Source organism: Poecilia formosa, unplaced genomic scaffold, assembly GCF_000485575.1.
Source record: "Poecilia formosa unplaced genomic scaffold, Poecilia_formosa-5.1.2 Scaffold260, whole genome shotgun sequence".
In the NCBI taxonomy this organism is placed as follows: Eukaryota; Metazoa; Chordata; class Actinopteri; order Cyprinodontiformes; family Poeciliidae; genus Poecilia; species Poecilia formosa.
In genome coordinates, this window is record NW_006800199.1 from 368,064 (window position 1) to 388,279 (window position 20,216).

Genomic DNA, 20,216 nt, shown 5'->3' on the forward strand with positions numbered 1-20,216 from the left:
ACCTTTGCTTTCATACAGTGCTCTACATGTTCATGTATTTGAAACATATTTCTTTGCCCTTGATGTCGTTTTCATTGTTTAGTATGGGCATCTGTCTGATGTGAGCTATGAATATATGAGCCAAACCCAATGCCACATGTAGGTAAATGAAATAACAGCCAGGCTGTGCGTTGGGTCGTTTGTGCAGAGGTGTAATCATTCAAACATGAAACAGGCCTACAGATTGAACACAGATGCTTGGAGGCAAATTGTCCACATTGGTAACGCAACACTTCCATCAACAAAGAAAGTGATTTATACGCCACAGGAGTAGGAAGCTGTGCTCCACTTACTGACCATCATGACATCTATTCTCAGCTTAGTCTGACATTTCCTCAACAAGTTTCAGCTAAAATTGAGCTTTTATAGCAGCTGGAGCTGCAGCAGAAGAAGTACCTTGCAAAAGTTTTCGTACTGCTTCATCTTTTCCCAGTTTTTAAAGACCCTAAGCACAATTAAATTATTGACCTCAGAGCTTATGCATCTGTTAGCCCCAATGTAAATGTAATTGAGAATCTGAGGCGAAATTTGAAAGTTGATCTCTGCAAAATGCTCTCCATTCAGTCTACACTGTGGCTGTGAAGCAACGCGACATAATGTGGGGAGAGTACTGAAAGTACACACACTCTTGCCAGACACTTTAAGACCTCGAGGTTCTTGGAAAGTCACGCAGACGCTCAACGCAAACAGTTTAATCTTCATCTCCGCTGCTCACAGATGGACAGATCTTCTCCTCAGATTAGCTGCCACTCGGCTCTGATGGGATGCTGCTTCTGTTCTTTGGTTTCCAAAAGCTGATGGAAGCCCCATGTCAAATCAATAATGCTAATTCCGCCCCCCACACGTTTAGAAAGCTTCATTAGAAATGTGTAATTGCTGCAGTTTTATATTAGAGAGCTGAGAAAGCTGGGGGGAAACAAACTTACTAGGAATTCATCAGAGCCTTAAAGATGTCATCAAGATGAATAAAGCTGAATTATTCAACATCTATTTAGACTTCCCACAATAATTCCCGTGTATGTGAATTCTGGGAAGAGGCGACCCAGCAGAAGAAATGTGAACCGTGCAGGAGATGATGATGAGGAAAAACAACAGACTCCTTAATCTCTCTGTCAATGAGCCAGGCTCTCCTTGCGACTCGACGCTGGCCCACATGGCGATATATGGCTCTGTAATCAGTCTGGCAGCTGGGAAACTGCGTGCCCTAAATTTATGGCTACCTGAGCGCGGCGAACGAGATGCCGTTACCCGGCAACAAATCGCGAAAACAACGTAATATGCCCTGCATAATTCCGAGCAAGATTGTTAGAGCGACCAGAGGGAGCGAGAGGAAGGTGAAGAGAAACGGAGGAAATGATGAGCTCTGGCCTCTCATAGTTTCACCTTATGTCACTCGCTAACACACCGACTGCACAGCTTCAGAAAGTCCCTCCGAAAGCCTGATAACTCTGCATCCAACATGTCCCCAAACAGGTTTTCTTAATTTCCGCTGGCGAGTAGCTCGAACGCTAAAGACTTAAGAGAAACCACTGGACTGTTGCATCCCAACGCCGCTCTGAGCCACGGCCTGGGCGCACAGTCATCCTCTGCTAACAACAAGGCAAAGTGCTTACAGTGAAGTCAATCGGAAATATTTGATGTGTGGTAAGAAGTGCAGCTAAGTGCCCTCTGGTCATGGCTGCCTGTGTCTCACTGGGACGAGGAGTTTCTGTGCAATTAGCTCACACAGCCTCGGCCAGAGAAGCAGAATTTGTACATGCCATCAGAGCTGCTCTGTTCAGGGCTTAAAACCAAATTCATGACTAGTATTCAATGTAGGCTGGTATTACGAGCATTTGGATGGACTTTACGTTACATGAAACATACAATAAAGAGTGTTTTTAACCCTTTCATGAATGAATTATGATCCTTTGTGTCAGGATTTCTTTCCAATTTTTTTTATTTATTTTTTTAAGGCATAAAAAAGTAGGAAAGGCAGGATTTTATTTAAATTTTTTTAGGTGACCAATTGTAATTTTCTCCAAATACAAAGTTATTTGAGAAACACATCAGTAGTATTGATCTTTAGGAGTTATCTGATGTCACAATATTTATTTTTTTTTACCTGCAAGAGTCGTCTTGAAGGAGGGACCTGGTCGGTTGGCATGCTTTTTTTGTCTGTCGGCCATATTGAATTTAGCAAAAATAATTTCTTGCATTTGCAGCTGATGGCCAGTAGTTGATAGTGTATTTTATGATGCATTAGTGTCCACTTCAGTGGTCTGTGTGCATTTATAACATAAAAATCCACAGGAAGCACAAGGAAATGGCTTTTAGACAGCTGTCCACTGTAGTGACCACTATGCATGAAAGGGTTAAAACAATCTAGCACGAATGAGATGAAATGTCTTACTTTTTCCAGAGTAAAATTTTTTGGTTCACTTTTTTTTTAGCTCGCTTCAAAGTTTTCTGAGTTTAAATTTGGAGTCAGCAGAAAGCGACTACAAAAGAAAACTCTGGGTTTTTTAGGATTTGTTTCATTAAAAATCTCACCGCTGATTTACGCTTTTGCAAAAGTGAAAGCATAAAATTACTAAAGTTTTGCTCGTTAGCACTTTATCTCTTTTGATAAGCAGGCTGGCTGTAATTTATCCTCTTGTAGAAAGAACTAAGTTGGTGTGACTCTCCCAGACTTTGCCCTTCACCGCTCCTTTGAAAGACGGAGCGCCTTGGACTGCAGCCTAAGAGCCTCACAAGGAAATCAGGGTGTTGTAGATGTTTCATTTACGCTCCTTTCCTTTAGGTTGGAGTCAAGCGTTATTGTGGCACAATCAAAAATTTAGCGCCACTGAAATATGAATGAGACGCAATCTGTGTTTGGGAAGAAACAATTTCACGGAGACAATTTTTCAACAAAGTGTGACGAGCAAACTCTGTCTTAATGTGACATTTTTACCGTCTCACCCTATAGAATAAAATATTGGAGGAAAAAAGAGCAGGCCTCTTCTTTGAAGCTCGTAAAAAATGATTAAAGTTTACAAAACTGGTTTAAAATCCTCAATTCACAGGCTCTGTGATGAATGAATAAACTAAAAAAGCATTTTGGATCATCAGGTAAAGACACCAACTTTCATGCTCTAAACGGCTAAAAACTTTTTTTTAATTTATTTATTTATTTATTTATTTTTTACATTGACCAAAGAATACAATCAATCAAAATCCTTTACTCTTCGTTTGTTTTTATACACTTCAGGCCATTCTTGATTCCCATCACTATATAACTCCAGCGTATTGTCAAAGAGGAAAAACATAATGGAATATTTCCAGCACAGTTCAATAATATAGTTAAACCTAATGGCACAGCCACGCTAAAGAGCAGAAATGAGCCGATGGTAAAATGCAGACTAATGAATGCGGTAAACCAAGGGGCATTTAATCAGGCTGAAATTTAGCTTGCAGAGGAGGATAAATTCTTCCAAAAATTCAGCATAAATGTAAAATGAAGCGGAAGTTTTCACCATAATTGCACTGTTTTTAATTTTAGAGCTGATATTCATTTTAAAACTCATCAATTCAGCTCAATAGATAGGATTGTCTTTCTTTTTTTTCTCACAATTGCTAGTCTGATCCATAAGAAGGACAATGTTGCAGATCGTGTTGCAGTGCTGGCAATTCCAGATATAAATACTTATAGAAATGCATTGTAAGCATGACGTAGAAATGCTTATAATGCATTTAGCAAGCTATCCATCCAGTATATTGTTCGAAGTTTGATCCTTTTGAGTGAAAATATTGTAGTTTTTATAAAATTGTAGTATTAACTCAACATTTAGATCGGTATAAATAAAACAATTAAATCTATTCAAAATAGAAAAGAACAAATGTTTCTACTGCTTCTAAAATAATGAAACATGTCAAAGAACAATCTAGGAGATGTGTGCTACATTTAGCAGCACTTAGCAACATGTACATATAGTTGTTGTTGCTATGCATAAGAATAACCAGCTGATTTTAGCTGGTTAATTAATCACGCTATCTGTTCAGGTATCTTGCAGATGACACAACGTAAGAGTGACAATGCCCCTTTAGCTTCCACACCATGATTATCAATGTTTTTCCACAACCAGGAATGTTCCCAAACAGCCAAATTTATTTTCCTGTAACCAGGGAAACAAGGACAGGGGCCTTCTTTCAGCCACTGGCTCAGGAGTGCACAGCAACAGGTTGGGGAGGGGGAGCACTGTGCTTCACAAATCTCCATTCAGCTGGAGAAACCTCAGGACACATTTCCTGGCATCTCAATGAATGAGATCGAATCATGTTTTAGACGTTTGAGTTGCTCTTTATGAGAATTAATCCCAGTTAGTGAAAGTGATAACTTACCATAAAAGCAGAGAGATGATCTGAACCTCGTTTATTGGGGCGTTATCCATGCGGACACGGTCATAGTGGGCTGTTTGAGTTTCTGCCCGCTTGTTAAGCTAACGTTCCTGCTCCTCTGCTGCCAAAGATCAGGCCCTGAAGTGTTTACTATAATGCTGCATGACTTCAAGCAACGTGGCCGAATGTTGAAGGAAAAAATGATTGCCAGTCTCTGCAACACAAGGTCAGAGATGGATCAGAGTCTTTAAATAGACGAGTAACATTAATTATGTAGCAACTCCTGTTCAAAGAGGTGTTTGAAACTTCGTCGAGTAACGATTTGACAATCACAGCTCAAAATACGCGCCTTGCCTTTTCCACACAGGAGGTCTTTTTAATGCGTCTCTCAGACTGACCCCATCTCCCGGGGAGGTGGAAGGGGTCTATGCAGAGAAAATCTAAAAAATGAATGAAATCTGGACAGAATTTCTACACTTTTTCTTGTTTTTTTTTTTCATTTCTGTTTTATCAGTACTTGATCCAGACATACTTTAACGATGCAGATTTTTTCCTTTAACGATCTCCATCAAACCTGCGATGCCTTTGCAGAGCAGCTGGGATTAAGTTACACACTGCTGATTTCTCAATGGAGTCTGTTTGACTCCTTAATTCAGGCGTCATTAATCCCCAAACAAACGTGCTGCTAATGAACAGGTAGCGATCCACGCGCAGGGAACAACGACCAGGTTGGATCTTTAACCGCTTTCTCCATTTAGACGTGTTGTTAACATGGCAGCCCTCATTGATCCGGCAACGTGACGTTCTTTTCTTCCTGGACTGTGAGTTATGAGCCTCTTAATGAGTCGGATGATTGAATACTGAGCTGGAAATGAGACAGAGGTGGCAAATGAAGCCAAGAGGGCTGAGTGTGAGGAAAAGGGAGTGGGTGGGTGGGTGTGATGCGAAGGGCTAAAAATACATATTTTGCACAGGAAGGTTCTCTAACAGCAAGTGACAAGACTCCTTCCTGTTCTGTTTGCTGTGGCCCGGAAAACAAATACTCATTAATTATCTCCTGTTATCTACACGCCAACAGCAGCGGAGTGGTTATTGTGCGACTGAAACCAATAAAGGGAAACAAAGACGGGTGTCATGTTTTTCAAGTAACAAAAACCCACCAAGAACAAAACAACAAATCAGTAGTGCTCCAGGAAGACATCAGCACGGAGCAGCTCTTTGAAGACTGCATACAGTTAATTTTATGTCATCGATTAACAGAGAAACAAATGAACCTCTGGAGTGCTGCTGTTCGATACCAGCCGGCAAGTAGACTATGTATGCCTTTTAATTTGCAGACGGCTTTAATATTCACTTTTTCTTCTCCCTAAATTACGTCTACTGATAGGAAAAGATTTAAAGCAGCAGCTTAGTTCAAAGAGAAGCCCAGAAGAGAGGCTTGGGTGTTAAAGATCTCTGCTGTTTGTCCTCTAAATTTAAAAACATTTAGTCAAGACCTAAAAATGGAGAAGTCATTCATTCAGTCCTTCTGTGTCTTGCAAAAAGTGTTCATGTCTCTTGAGCCTTTATAAATTTAGCTATATTGTATTTTGGGGGGGATTTTATGAGTTTTACCAACACGAGAAAGAGCAAAATTGTGTATCTGGAAAAAGAAGTATGACATTGTTTTATTTATTTATTTATTTATTTATTTTGACCAATAAAATCCTTGGAAATGTGGGGGACATTCGTAGTCACCCCCTCTACTCTGACACCCATAAATAAAAACCCAGAGGAGTTCAGAACTGATAACATAGATTCACAGAAGGATTTAACTGGGACGTTCTAACACATGAACGTGATCTAAGGCATTCATCCCACTGGTCCAACTGACTCTTTACTTTACTCCCATGCCTGTCTGCAGAAACAAAACTCTAGACTGGAAAAACAAACAAAAAATTATAAAGAAAAAGGTTTGTCCCTTCAGCTGTCATTGCATTGAACAAACGCCTGTGAAGATCAACTCCTCTGTGTTTCTCATGCTGTGTTCAAGGAGACGTATAAGAGGAGGAAGGGAAAGAGAGGGAAGGCTGTATATCTATCTATCTATCTATCTATCTATCTATCTATCTATCTATCTATCTATCTATCTATCTATCTATCTATCTATCTATCTATCTATCTATCTATCTATCAGATCACCTTCTTCTACATGTTTGGAAATGACTTTTTGTCTTTCATTCTTCTGTATTGGTAACACTTGTAGAGCGACTAATAGTTGTCCCGTTGATAGTTCCTCCAAATCTGAGAATTACATCCCTGCAACTCCTCAGACGTCACCACAATCTGACATCGTGCCAAACTTTATGTTTCCAAATGATGGATTGAAAATTGGAAGGTGAGACGTCCAAAACTTGGAATATTGTGCTTTGAACTCATAGACAACTTGATTAACTCGTGCTATTTCCCAAAACAGCTGCTTTTACACTGATAGATCCTGGAGGTATGTTAGTTGCATTTTATTTTATTTAGTAGAGTCAGAGTAAGAGGGGTTGGAGTTGACTGAATTACAAAACTGTGCCTCATTTTCCCTTAATTTTATGAGTCTGTCCCTTGTGTTGCTCATCAATAAATAAATAAATAAATAAATAAATAAATAAATAAATAAATAAATAAATAAATAAATAAATAAATAACGTAGAAATTAGGAGGCGTTGAATACTTTTGCACAGCAACAAAAGCCTTAGTTTACCTTAGCAGCAAACGATGAGCTGGGCTTCTCCAACAGGTCCCAGAGCTTCTTCCTCTTCTCGGAGCAGCATGTGGTGGTGAACTCCTCTCCCTCCCGCTCCCTCATGTTCTCGGCCTCCCTCTTCAGCTCCTCGTTCATCTGCTCCTTCTTCTGGTGATACCGGGCCTGGCAGCAGGACTCCAGGTAGATCTCGTCGATGCCCCAGAAGTCCAGCTCCTGGCTGAAGGAGAGGGCGCACATCTCCTCCATCATGTGCAGCTTCCCGGTGCGGTAGAAGTTCAGGATGGAGGTGAAGGCGCCGGGGTGCCGGTCGAAAAAATACTCGTTGTTGTCCAGGCTGTAGTCGTCACATATCTCCATGATGGACTCGTGCGTGTTGCAGTCCCGCAGCTTGCCAAGCCGTGTGCGGGGCAGCCTGTCCAGGGTCCTCCAGAGGACTTCGTGGAGAAGCCCCCCGACGTTGAGCCTCACCCGGCGGGAGTGTGTCTTGGTCCGGATGATGTCTATGGTGTCCGGAGGCAGCGTGGTGGTCAACCGGGAGCCGGTTTTGATCATCTTCGCTCAGCTCAGTTGGACACTTGGAGAGCCTGGAAGACGCAGTCCGGAAGATTAAGAAGACATGATCCTGGAGATGACCGCATCAGGACCCCGCTTCGTTTCTTGTGCTTAAAAACAAACAAACAAACAAACAAAAAAAAAACAAGAGGAAGAAATTTTAAAATTTTCAACGCCTGCTGAGCGGACACCGCCGGTGTCCTACAGCAGCAATGTCAGGTGGTTTATCCACTCATCAGAGAACCAAATAGATATTTTAATCAGCTTTAAGAGGCACAGCCGATTTTCTTGCTGACACTGGAGGTGGACAGCCGGGCCAATGATAAACTGGACTCAGTCGCTGTCCAGTGCTGAACATCCACCACCCCCCAATCTGCCACCCCCGCCGGTTGGGTGCTGCTGTCCGAGGTGCTGAAAGGTGTCAGTCCGGGCGGAAAAGAGTCCGGTTCCGCTCTAAGCTCGTCATAACATGAAGCTGTTATGTGAATACAGAGCTGAGCTGTTCTCGTATTAAGCCGAGCTAATACTGACACCGATTATCAACTTTGATTAAGAGCCCATAACACGCCGGGTTATCCCCCTAAGTAGCCCCAGATGGACCTTGGGTAGATATCACACTTTTTTCCACCACGCTTATCCAAGCTTACTTTGCTTCTTGTAAACATTGCGAGGGGAACAATAAACTTTTATGAACGCGATAAGAAAAAAAAAAAAAAATCAGCTCCAACGCCCCCTATTTTAAACAAACTAATAACGAAATATCTTAAAACGTAGTCAATAAATAAGCATCATACTTACGCGTCTGCTTTATGCGACGATTCACCTCATGAAGCGAAATCAGCATCGTTTCGTTTGTAAGTGCGCTACAACTTGTTAAGCCTGCCACACTCTCCTTCGCTCTGCCTGGAGCCGAGAGATGCATCATCAGCCGCGCTCAGACATGATGGAAAACATACTGCCAATACAAATAATAACAACAAAAAATAAATAAATAAAAAATAAAAATAAAAAAAATCAGCGCCTTAAAGTCCTGTCTGCCTCCCGCCGCACTTCTGGAGAGAATCAACAAGTAGACTGAGGAGTGGAAGCTGGGGATCCTGTCTGAGTCTCGCCTCTGAACAGCTTCCTGGCAGCGTTGAGTGGCTGTGACTGTGGACGGGATGCTGCCGGGGCTGATTTCACTCAGGCTCCTCCAGCCAGCGTGAAGTTAACCCTCGCAGCGCCGCAGCGTCGCGACTGATTGCGCGTTGTTACTTCGCTACTGGACATCATTGGAGTGGATTTTGATTTTTGCCATCGCGTTATGCTTCCAAGGAGTTTAGAAGGGACGTCTTACGTAGGGAAAGTGGGATCAAAAAAACATATGTCCTACTCACTGAACCTAATTGTATTTGATCGGGATCGTATGAAAAATAGAAAAGTAGTGCATAATTGTGATGTGCAATACAACTGATAGGTTGTTGGATTAACGTCCATTGCAACCAACAGCCTTTAAAGTCACATTGTTGGGAAATAAGTCCTACCAAGAATTGGCTAATATCTAACTAATATATAACTAAACAAATATGCAAGGAGAGCAACCATTAGGCCTTTAAGCAGTGGCGCAACTACACATTATTCAGGTGGATGCGAAAACATGAATCTGTTTTTCCATAATCGTAACACAAGACCTATAAATAAAGTGCATCTCCAACAGTTTCACGTTAAACTTAGACAGTTTTTTTTTTTAGGTAGATTTGTGGTTTGGCTTTGACTGTGTTATGATCTTGTTTATTTTCTATTACATTTTTTGTAGGTTAGCACGACAAACACCAATTAATACCTGACAAAATAGGACAACAACTCGTCACAAATCGGATCTTTTTGAACAACTAACATGTAAAAAGTCATTGCTGAAAGGAAGCAGTTACCAGTTTGCCATCATAACCCATATCAAAAATGTATCGTGCATGGGTTATGAAGGCCCAAAATGAATCTTTTGGTTCTTTGTGCAAAATGCCATGTGTGTCAGAAAACAAGACTGCACATCTTCACAGTGAAACATGATGGCAGCATCATGTTGTGAGGTTGATTTTATTACAAATGGCAGAAAAGCTGGTCAGAGTTCATGGGCAAATGGACAGAGGTAAATACTAGATAAAAAAACAAAAAAAAAAAAACATAAATTGGTTAGAAGCTGCCAAGAATTTAGATTAGAGATGGAGGTTGCACTTCCAGAAGACCAACAACCTGAAACATTCGTCCATAGCTACAGTGGAACAGTTTATACTGATGCATTAGAATGGCCCAGTCAAAGTCCAGACCCAAATCCTATTAGGAATCCGTGGCACTACTTTGAAACTACTGTTCAGAGAAGCTCTCTGTCTAGTTTGATGTAGCTTAAGTTCTGTCTCTACATGTGTAAAGTTGGTAGAAACATGAAAGACTTTTGGTTCTACAACAGAGACGTCCAAAGTCACTTCTCAAGACGTGGTGTCCTACATGTTCTGGATGTGTTTCTGATCCAACAAAAATAAGTAAAATTCATAATTTATCAGGCCTCGGCAGAACACGACAAACGGTGAAGAGCTAATTCAGACATTTGACTCGGTTGTGTTTTAGGATGGACACATCTAAAATATTCAGCCCTCCTGGGATGGCGTTGGAAATATCTAATCAAAAGAATACAAAAGAATGACAGAGAGAGGGCTGCACGCATAGCTAAAGCCACACTTTTCAGATTTTAATTGGAAAATATTTGGCCAACCTCACACCCTTTAAGATCTGTGATGTAAAATCTCAAGCGTTCAACAGGTGTGCGTACATTCGCAAGGCGCTGCGTGTGTTCGTCGCTCTTTAAATGCTTCTGCTGTGAGCCGTGCTGTGTGATAGATGCTCTCCTGTGAGCAAGAGGGATGAGTCGGAGCATAAACCGAAACGTTCCACTCAGATTCACTCTGCAAACAGCAGGCCTGTTTCTGCCAGTACCAGACCAGCTCTGTTTACTGGACAAGCGCCGCCCTCATTACACTCACTCTGCAGTCGACATGAAGAACTCCCCAGCTTCCTGACAGAAAGCGAGCTGCAAATAACTGCAATTTCATTTTGTTACCATTTTTTATTGTTTTGCTTGCTTACAAAGGCAGACTAAAATATCTGAAGCACCAACAAAAGAAGCACTCACAAAGTTCAGCAAACACATTACTCATGTTTTTATTGATAGAAAAAATAATGTTCTTATAAACACATACAGCAATAAATACAAACGTACAAAAATTATATTGACAATATTAACAATGATTTCGCGACGAAATGGTCAAAATTTAACGCGTTTCTCTTGGTGTATATCTGACAAGCAGGTCTCCCTGAGGCTGCAGCATCCCGAACCCGTAACGGCTGGCATCTTTCTCTGGAAGCTGAGCGTTGGAGTCGCAGAGCTCCAGGTCGTAGCTGGTCAGCAGCACGTAAACAAATCTGAATCGTAAACACAGACGAGAAACGTAGTTAGGACTTTCGAGTTCGAAGCAGCAATAATACTGATGAAATATGTGCAGGGCACTCACTTTCTGATGGTATTGATGGCAAACTGCCTCCCCACGCAGCCATTGGTCCCTGCACCCCAGGGCATGGTGTAATATTTCAGCTTCTTTCCTCCTTTGTAAAAATCCTTCTTCACAGATCCATCTTCATTCAGGAAACGGTTGAACTTGAATTTCTAGATGGGGAACAAAGCAGATATTAGATGCAAGAAATCACCCAAAAAAAATAAAAACATGACTAAATGTGATGCTTGACAGTGGATATACAGCTCTGGAAAAAATTAAGAGGCCACTCAAAATGATCAGTTTCTCTGGTTTTACTTTTTATAGGTATATGTTTGAGTAAAATGAACATTGTTCTTTTATTCTGTGAACTTCTGACAATGTGTCCCTGAAATTCCAACCAAAAATTGGAAATGGGAAAATGAGAAATGGTGAAAATAATTAAAAAGATGCAGTGCTTTAAGACCTCAAATAATGCAACCCCCCGACCCCCCAGTTTATGTTCATTTAGAAACAACATTACTAATTTTTTAACTCAGGTACAGTTCAGAAATCAATATTTGGAAGAACAACTGTGAGGTTTTCAATGGGGTTCAGTACAGTGGGCTCTTATATATTTTCTGTACATATTTTCAAAGCGGACTTGCAGTGTCCTTCCCACGCCTATTAGCTCTGTTTCTGTTCTCATGCTCTGATAATCCCTGAGTAGCCCAGAGCTCTGGATCTGACCTCTCACTGGGCCGTTCAGGGTCAGCTTTGTGCGCACCTTACATAAACCACTCTTGATATCAGCTACCGTTAAACTTGCCTCCAACTAGTGTAGAAGAAAGAAAGAAGCTGGAAACACACCTGAGGCTCGGGGTGGACCTCTGGGTCCATCTGAGGGCTGACGAAGGGAAACAAACACAGCCTGTCTCCTTTTCTCAGCAGGTAATCCTGACCGTCAGCCATGTGGAGGGTCTTGTCCCGCACTACCTCTCTTGTTATGAAGGGGGCAGCAGTGAGTCGAAGAGTCTCTTCCAAGACACTGTCTGAAAAAACAAACAAAAAGAAAACAAAAAAATCTAAATGACTATGCAAACGAACAGATGTATTTATTTATTTTTAGTCTTTTACAATGAATATTTGCGACTAAACCAATGGATTTCACTATTTTTCACCTGCAACACACAGTTAGCATGTTATATGTATGTATATGTAGAGGCTATAACAGGAATCAGCAAAAGTGTTGATTACCTTTTCACATTTTTAATGTTTTAACCACTAACATTTTCAAAGAAGGTACACGTATCCTGTCTGTATCAGTTTTTAAACATTTAGAGACTGAAGGTCCATTTTTCTTTAACAAACTCAGTCAGACTGATTGGAGAGCATCTGTGAAGATCAGTTTTCAGCTCTTACATGAACATGTGCTTTGATCTAATATTTACACTCAGCTGTACATTCATGATATCTATGCAGGTAGAAGGTAAACCTCCAATCTTCTGCAGCCTCTAAAACGTTTTCTTCCAGACCTGCCCTGTTTTTTTTTAGCTCCGTTTCCTATTTATGCTAAAGAAAAACATCACCGCAGCATCATGCTGACACCACCATTTTGTTTCACAGTGGGGATGGTGCGTTTTTATGTAGGTCTGGAAGTTTCATTTTAGTCTCATTTCCTCAAATTACCTTCTTCTATGTTTGCTGGGTCTCCTACACTGCTTGTGACAAACTGCGACGGGGATTTCTTTCTTTCTTTATTTTTCTTTCTTCCTTTTTTTTTTTTTTTTTTACAATCATGCCATTTTTCCATAAAGGCCAGATTTGTGGAGTGCATGAATAATAGATGTTCTATAAACAGATTCTCCCAACCTGAAATGTTGATTTTTGCAGGTCAGCAGGAATCTATTGTGGGGTGAAAGGGACTGAATATGAATGAATAGCACATTTTTGGCATCCTGCATAATTTTGCTTCCACCTCACAAATACGCACTACTCTTGGTTGGTCTGTCAAATAACGTGCCAATAAAACATGCTCATGTTTTGTTGCTGTAAATGAAAAGTTTCTAGAGGTATTAATACAAAGTAATTTGGACTAAAACAACACCAAACACTCACCAAACACTGGGGTCTTGGTGGATTTGTCCATGAGAGGAGTCCCTGAACTCGCCATCTGTGAAATCTGGCCAAACTCTCTCTTCACTGCCGTCAGGGCTTCAGGGTTTGTCAACAAGTAGCCCAAAAGCCAAAATGCAGCAGGACCAACATTTCCCTGGAAACACAAAGACAAAAAAGAAAAAAAAAAACCCTCACATGAGCTTGGTGTGATAAGATCCCCCACTCTGGTGTTGCATAGTGACGGCGCAGGTGGGTGTTTGGTAACGGCAAATAAAAACATCACGTGACATCCACAGATCTAAAAATCTACCTTCTGGTTGGAGTCGTGACAGAACACAGCCTTTATTTAAATTTTGTTTTTTTTAAATTACATGAAAAGCTTAATGATTTTTTTTTTTTAGTGCTGGAAGACAGATAAGAACGGTTTCCTCTCATGTGTCTGGGAAGAGGAGAGCCATGCTCTGGTTTGTCTCACTTCTGGCAAAGCCCAGTGCAGTAATGGTTTACTTAAAAAGGAAAGCCAGTGGAAACCTGAGGTCCCCTGCCATCTGCCTGCATTCAAGGGCAGGACGTTCAGCGCCACGGCAAAGCTTGTGACTAAAATACACACGCTAGAAAACAGAACTGCAGCAGTAAATCTAATCACTTTTTCATTTATCAGTATTTCTCGTAGTAGAAATTTCACATGGACGTACAAAAAAGAAAGATTAAAATAGGAAACATCTCTCTCTCTGCTGTGATTTAGTGTATTTTAATTATTATTATTTTTTTTTTATCTAAAGGCTAATCCATAAGTATTTATGTTCTGGAAACAAGTAGAGCTGCAGCTGCAAGGTTTCTCTTGACTAAAAACTGATTTCTGGTTGTTTTTGAGATCTGAGCTGCAAATTCTGTTTTTTTTTTTTGTTTTTTTAACGGCCACCATATAAAAAGAGGAAAAGGTTCTTCAGTAGAGTTGCATCAGAGAGAAACAGCTTCTGGGGCAGACTTTCTATTTTGTAATCATGATAAAAAATAATAAAAAAAACCCACCAGGAACATCTTTAATGTTACATATCATAGCGTGAACCATTTGTGCTCTTCTAAATTCTTCTTAGACACATTAAACACATTTGTATTCATTCTCATGTCAAAATGTTTAAGTAAAGATGCAGAAGAGATCAGAATCAATCTGGCTGATACATTTATAGATCAGAGGAAGTGGAAGTTCTTCATTCTGATACATGTATTGAAAAGGAAATTTTAATTTGTATGTATTTGAACAATCAGGCATGATTAAGAGAAAATCGATTGATTCTGCTCCAGAAGCTGATTTTCCTCAACACTGACATCAAGTGCCAACAGTTTTGTCCTGTATCAAACGACAACAGCACCACCATGTGACTAAAAGGGAAACTGCATCTCCTTTTTTTTTTTTTTTTTTTTTTTTTGAGAATCATTGTCTTTGGAGACAACAAACAGAATACATAAGAAAACAAAGACAGTGTTATGTCATGATAATGTGACAGAGCAGCAGGTTTTTCTAACCTACGGACATAATCACAGTCAGAAATCCAGGCTTTGTTTTCACTGAATGCCAATCCCACGCCAGCTGACTCACCTGCGTGGCCCAGAGTTGCATCAGGACGGCCCTGCTCTGCATCTCCTCGTCCACGCCGTCCTCCTTCAGGAGCCGCCTGTAGGCGTGGAGCCAAGGGCTTGACCCAGACTCTTCTGTGAGGCCTGCTGGAGCCAGCAGCTCCCAGAGCTTTCTCTGAATGCTCTGTGCAGTCCTCTTCTCCTCTGTCACGCACAGATAAACAGAGCAAACGTGAGCGTGCGAGTAAGTCACAGAAAAAAACAAAAAAAAAAACAAAAAGAAAAACATAAGCAGCCCGACTCAGTGACATTGCGAAGTTTTACTGCAGTGAGGGCGGATGGATGATGGAAATCTCCAAAACAAAAGAGGGGATGAGAAGAAACAACAGCAGAGGGATTTCAGTGTTTGTTTTGACAGCTAGGAGTTACATCACTGTTAGTGGAGCAAAATCAGTCACACGGACTCAGACACTATGTAAGCAGCTGAGTAAGAGCAGCTCATCATAGCTACCTCTAAACAAATCTAAGAGTATATTTTGATGATATCAAACTGCACTAACCGGTGACAGACGTAAACACCAAAACACTACATTTACTCATTACTGCCAAAACTCCTCCTCCTTTATTGACTTAGCTTCACCAAACTTAGTCTCTTTTGCCCTTTTTCCACATTCTCTCACCTTGCAACCACAAATTCCCAGTTACTTCATTGAGATTACGCTCGTTAAAGAACTTTAGTGATCTAAACGCATTATGACAAACAGGGAACACAGCAGACAGCTTATGGATAAACTTATGAAGAAGTGTAAACAAAAGCTAGGCTGTAAGGGATTTCAGGGATCACTGTTTTATAATCCAAATCTAAAAATGGAAAGAGTGCGGCACAAATGCACTCCTACAAAGACTTGGCGCTACCTCCTGAGCAGAAAGCCTACTAAAGACAGCATTAGCCAGAGAAGCAGCCAATAGAGAAACGGTTACATTGGAGGAGCTGCAGAAATGCTCGGCTTAGGTGAGAAAATTTGCTGACAGGACAACCTCAGCTTTATCGAAGAAAGGCAGGAGAAGCTGTTAAATATGTCTAATGTTTTTGCCATGCATTCAAACATGTGCAAAACTGGTATGGACTAAAAATATATCGAAACCAATACTAATCATTTTTCCCCCCTTCTTCATAATGATGGCTCAACTCTCGGCTTACCACAAAAAACAAAAAAAACATCCCAGTTAAATTTACATCAAAAGTTTGAGGTTCTAATGTGACAACATTCGAAACAATTCAAAGCTTAGGAATACTTTTTGTGAAGCACCTCATTTCCTTGAGCTAAATGTTTCAGGAGCTTTCCAAAGCGATCCAGTGGGTCTCTTTACCTTTCCTCAGAGTCCCTCTCGCCAGACTGCATAAGACGCCTTCGAGCTTCTTATATTCCTCGTAAACTCTTGAGGGATCTGTGCTGTTGTTGTTTTGTTCCCCTCCAAACAGCGTCAGGTAACCCGCCCTGCGGAGAGAGAGAGAAAAAAAAAAAAAGATGAACAACGCATCTCATTTGAATTTTTCCACTCGCACGCCTCGTCGATGTGCGGGATCTCCGAATTGCTGGCACAAATGTACGAAAGGAAACAATCGCACACTGTTTCGTGTGACCTTCTCCCTCTTTTGCTTAATTAGCAGTTGAAGTAAAATTACAGTTTGAAACATGTCGTCCATCTGCCAAGATTGTTGAGCCGGAAAGGTGACCTCAATGCGTTTCTCCAGCAATGCTTACAAACAAAAAAACCTCCAAATGAAGTGGTGTGTAAACTGTTTAACTGAAAGGGTCTTTAGTCACATTCCTGTTACAACAGCCAAGAGTATTTGAGTGTGGGAAGACATTTTTTTTTTTTTCGTACTTAAAGAGCAAGCTGTAAGAGAGCTGGAACAAGCCCTCCTCCTTCCAGTTCCTCTGGTTGAGCGGCATTTCGGTTTTCAGCAAGGTCTCCAGGTTTCGACTCATAGTGCTGTTGAGCGTTGATAAACTCGCTCCCATAAAGTGCCTGCAGACACAAAATGTTTAAGGGGAGAGCAGAAAAGGGTTAATTGCAGGGAATCTTGTAAAAATGCCTTACAGACTGATAGTAAAGTTAAAAAGCATAATCATGGAGATGGCGAAAAGAAGGCTGACATTAGGCAAGAGGTAAGTGCAACAAGCCAAAGAGCTCTGCCGGAAAAAAATACTTTCATTATGTTTAATTCCCTTCAGAAAGAGACTTAAAAGCCACAAGAAAAATACTGATAAAAACTTGATAATGACAAAAGAAGAAAAACAAAAACAGGAAGCAGATAAAGGGGAATACCCGCGGTGATGAAAAGATGAAAATGAAATTAAAGTTGTGTTTCCGGCTTGAGCCAATAAACAATTACCTTTTCATCATCGCCTTGGCTTTCTCTGGCTGGTGAAGAGGGAGCCGCAGGTTAAAAATGCGCTCCATGAGCACCTGAGCGTAGCGCCCGAAGTCCAGCGAATCTGGGTCATTGATGACCTCATCGTAAGAGTGTGGGTCCAGCAGCAAGGTCACATAGCGGCCTGCAGCACGCACCTACGCATCCACAGAACGGATGAGAAGATTTTAAAATTCCCATTAAAACACATTCTGTGACACCTGGTATTTTATGGTTACTTTAGGGAATAAGAAAAAAAAAATTTTGTACATTTTTGGTTAATTACATTTTGTTACAAAAATATAAAATGTGTTCTACAATGATCTGGAGTAAAGTCCTCGGTAAAATTGGTCTCTTCCAGGGTAGATTTGAAATGACAGAAACGGAAAGCAAAAACATTCAGCGAAAACATGACCAACATTCACTTCTCTTTATAAAACCTCTAAACTCGCCCAAAACTGCAGGTTTTTCCAGATTAACAGGAATGAACCTCATCTACAAAATGATCTACAGTGAGTGAGTAACAACAAAAACAAAATCTACCACAATCTACCACAATCTACCTCACAATAACTCCTGGTGAGGATTTCAATACTTCCCCGGTTAGTTTTTATGCAGCTGAACTTTGATTTCTCTCCAGATAAAGAACATTTAACAGGTTTCACTTGTTGCAGACTTTCACATCCAGCTGTCACATTACAGTAGACTTTGAGGAGTTTAAAACTCTTTACTTACGGTGAATATGTTGCCATGTTTCAGCTTCATGCGGGTTATGAACTTGGCTGCATCTTTCCCAAACTCCAGTGCGTGACCCAACCAGGGGATCAGTCCTCTGTCCAGAGGCGGCTCAGCCTTGTATCTAAAGGAAAGGAAATGGAGAACATCATACACGTGAGTTTGGGACCAATATCACATAGCATTTTGTCATTTTGTTTCGTTCGTTATAATAGATGTGATACAACCGCATTCTTTTGTATTAGTAGATAATAATTATGCCTAATTACGACATGAAAACAAAAATAAAAGCTTGAGGCAAAAGGCGTTTTGAAGCTGATTTGTAGCCTGTCTGTGTTCCTTAAATTTGAACTTCATAGTTTAATTTATATGACATAGATTCTCCATTTTATACCTTTCACGTGTAACACAGATATTTCTGACAGCCTATTTCTTATGCAAAGTCATCTTTGTAGTTGTTAATTGTTCAGAGCTCAGACTGACTTACCTCCAGCGGTGTGTGAGGAGAAAACACAGCAGGACCAGCACAGGAACGATCCAGATCATCTTTATGGTGCTCAACTTTCCTCTCTCAATGCTCCCACCAGCGACTCGCTGACTTTTATACTCTTGCGCAGCCGCAGTTGCTCAACCGCGCACGAGCCGCTGAACACGTTTTTCCTCTTGTTTTACTTTCAAGTGAAAAAAGTACAGATTCCCTAAATGAGTTTGTTAACGCATTAAAAGAAGAAAAAATAAAATAGATTATTTAAAATATGAATTTCTCTATCACGGAGTGTTTTCTTTAGAGCTAGACTAGTTTTCAGTACAAATTGCATTTGTGATTAGGGTTTGTGTTCCTGCTGACCTGTTTGCTTTGGACAAGAACTGGAAAAATTATATATTTTTTTTTTACTGCCGGGAATATCCCTTTGAAAAACAATTCATGTTACTGTTCACATATTCCATTGTTCGATATCTGAATTAAAACACTTGTGCTTAGTTTTTATTAGATCAGCGCCTATAATAATGAAGGTATATACGGGCAAAAAGAGGACAACTGCGTTTCCTCCTGTAGTAGCGCTGTAAAATATCACTCAGGGCAAATAATGAATGAATGGAGGTGGCTGGATGGGCGGGTAGACAGATAAAACAAATGTTGTGTTCAAGTGTTGTTTTCTCTAATAAACTTCCATAAAAGTTACAATCACTCAGTCTCTTTATGTGGAGGCGGCTGTTTGTAGATCCCATGATTACATTTTAGGTTTTTACAAGGCTTCACTTAGCATTTTGATGCCTATAATGTTAACTCTCACTGTTACAGTTAGTTGAACATAAAAGCTAATGAGGTTTGTCACATATTCGGAAGGGCAAAGACTAAAGCTTAGATCAGACAGCTTATTAGTTTATGTTTTCTGGGAGTTTTTACATGATTTACAGAATATTGTTGAGATTCCTATGAAGTTACACTGGTGTTGGATGTTGAAATAAAATAAAGTTACAGGGGAAAAAAACCGCTTAGCCTAAATGTGGTGACACTGACTAAATATCTAAATCAGATCTACGCAAATTTGCCATTTTTATAGATTCCCTGATTGAACGACTACCAAATGTTTCTGTCTCAAAGGTTTTCAGCTGCACTGATCTGATGTTCTCCATCGTGTTTCCATCATGCGGTGTCTCATCAGTGTTGCTACATTTATCTCCTCCTTCATTATTGGAGATGAGTGTCTCTTCATTATTGCTGATGTAACAAGGTGTTGGCCAGTTATAAAACAATGACAATCAAGTTTTCCCCCGCCCCCTAAAAATTGCAGTCAGTAGACTAGAACTTAATCTTGAGAACTAATATTTGCATTTCATTTTTATTTTATATATATATAAAAAAACTTTATACATGCTGTTTCCTATTTTAGCTGAATAAGGGTTGCCATCTTTTCTCTTTATTGTGTAACATTAAGAAAAAGAAATTGAATTCATAAGTTTATATTCATTTCCTGACGTTTTTGTCGTCTTTAAACTGTATGACTTTCAAAAACATTTAAAGATTTCTTCCACACATTTCTCACAGTAGCTTGCTGGTATTCTGACCCATTCCTCCGGACAGAACTGGTGCAAAACAAGTTGGGTTTGATGGCTGTTTTGCTTGCGCACAACTTTGCAGCTCTGCCCATATTTTTTTTTTTTTTCCTGACCGAGAACA

At 40.4% G+C, this 20,216-nt stretch overlaps 2 protein-coding genes across 3 annotated transcripts in view; both read right to left on the reverse strand.

Moving 5' to 3' along the window:
- LOC103150690 (potassium voltage-gated channel subfamily B member 1) overlaps positions 1 to 8,886 on the reverse strand; it is a 55,831-nt gene extending 46,945 nt beyond the window's left edge. For both annotated transcript variants that reach the window (XR_001664527.1, XM_007570404.2), the window contains exons 1-2: positions 8,483 to 8,886; positions 7,130 to 7,794 (exon numbers count right to left, since the gene is read on the reverse strand). Coding sequence is in view for 1 of the 2 variants with exons in the window: in XM_007570404.2 (XP_007570466.1) it covers positions 7,130 to 7,684 (555 nt within the window). In the remaining variant the exon portion in view is untranslated. The remainder of the gene's footprint in view (positions 1 to 7,129; positions 7,795 to 8,482) is intronic.
- Positions 8,887 to 10,761: 1,875 nt separating this feature from the next.
- LOC103150691 (prostacyclin synthase-like) lies at positions 10,762 to 18,652 on the reverse strand. Its single transcript, XM_007570405.2, has 10 exons — positions 18,522 to 18,652; positions 18,035 to 18,158; positions 17,282 to 17,457; positions 16,771 to 16,914; positions 16,252 to 16,379; positions 14,903 to 15,084; positions 13,303 to 13,456; positions 12,055 to 12,236; positions 11,227 to 11,378; positions 10,762 to 11,137 (listed from the first exon to the last, which is right to left on the reverse strand). The coding sequence occupies exons 1-10, from the start codon at positions 18,578 to 18,580 to the stop codon at positions 10,987 to 10,989; spliced, it is 1,452 nt and encodes a 483-aa protein (XP_007570467.1). The 5' UTR covers positions 18,581 to 18,652; the 3' UTR covers positions 10,762 to 10,986.
- Positions 18,653 to 20,216: the final 1,564 nt, after the last annotated feature.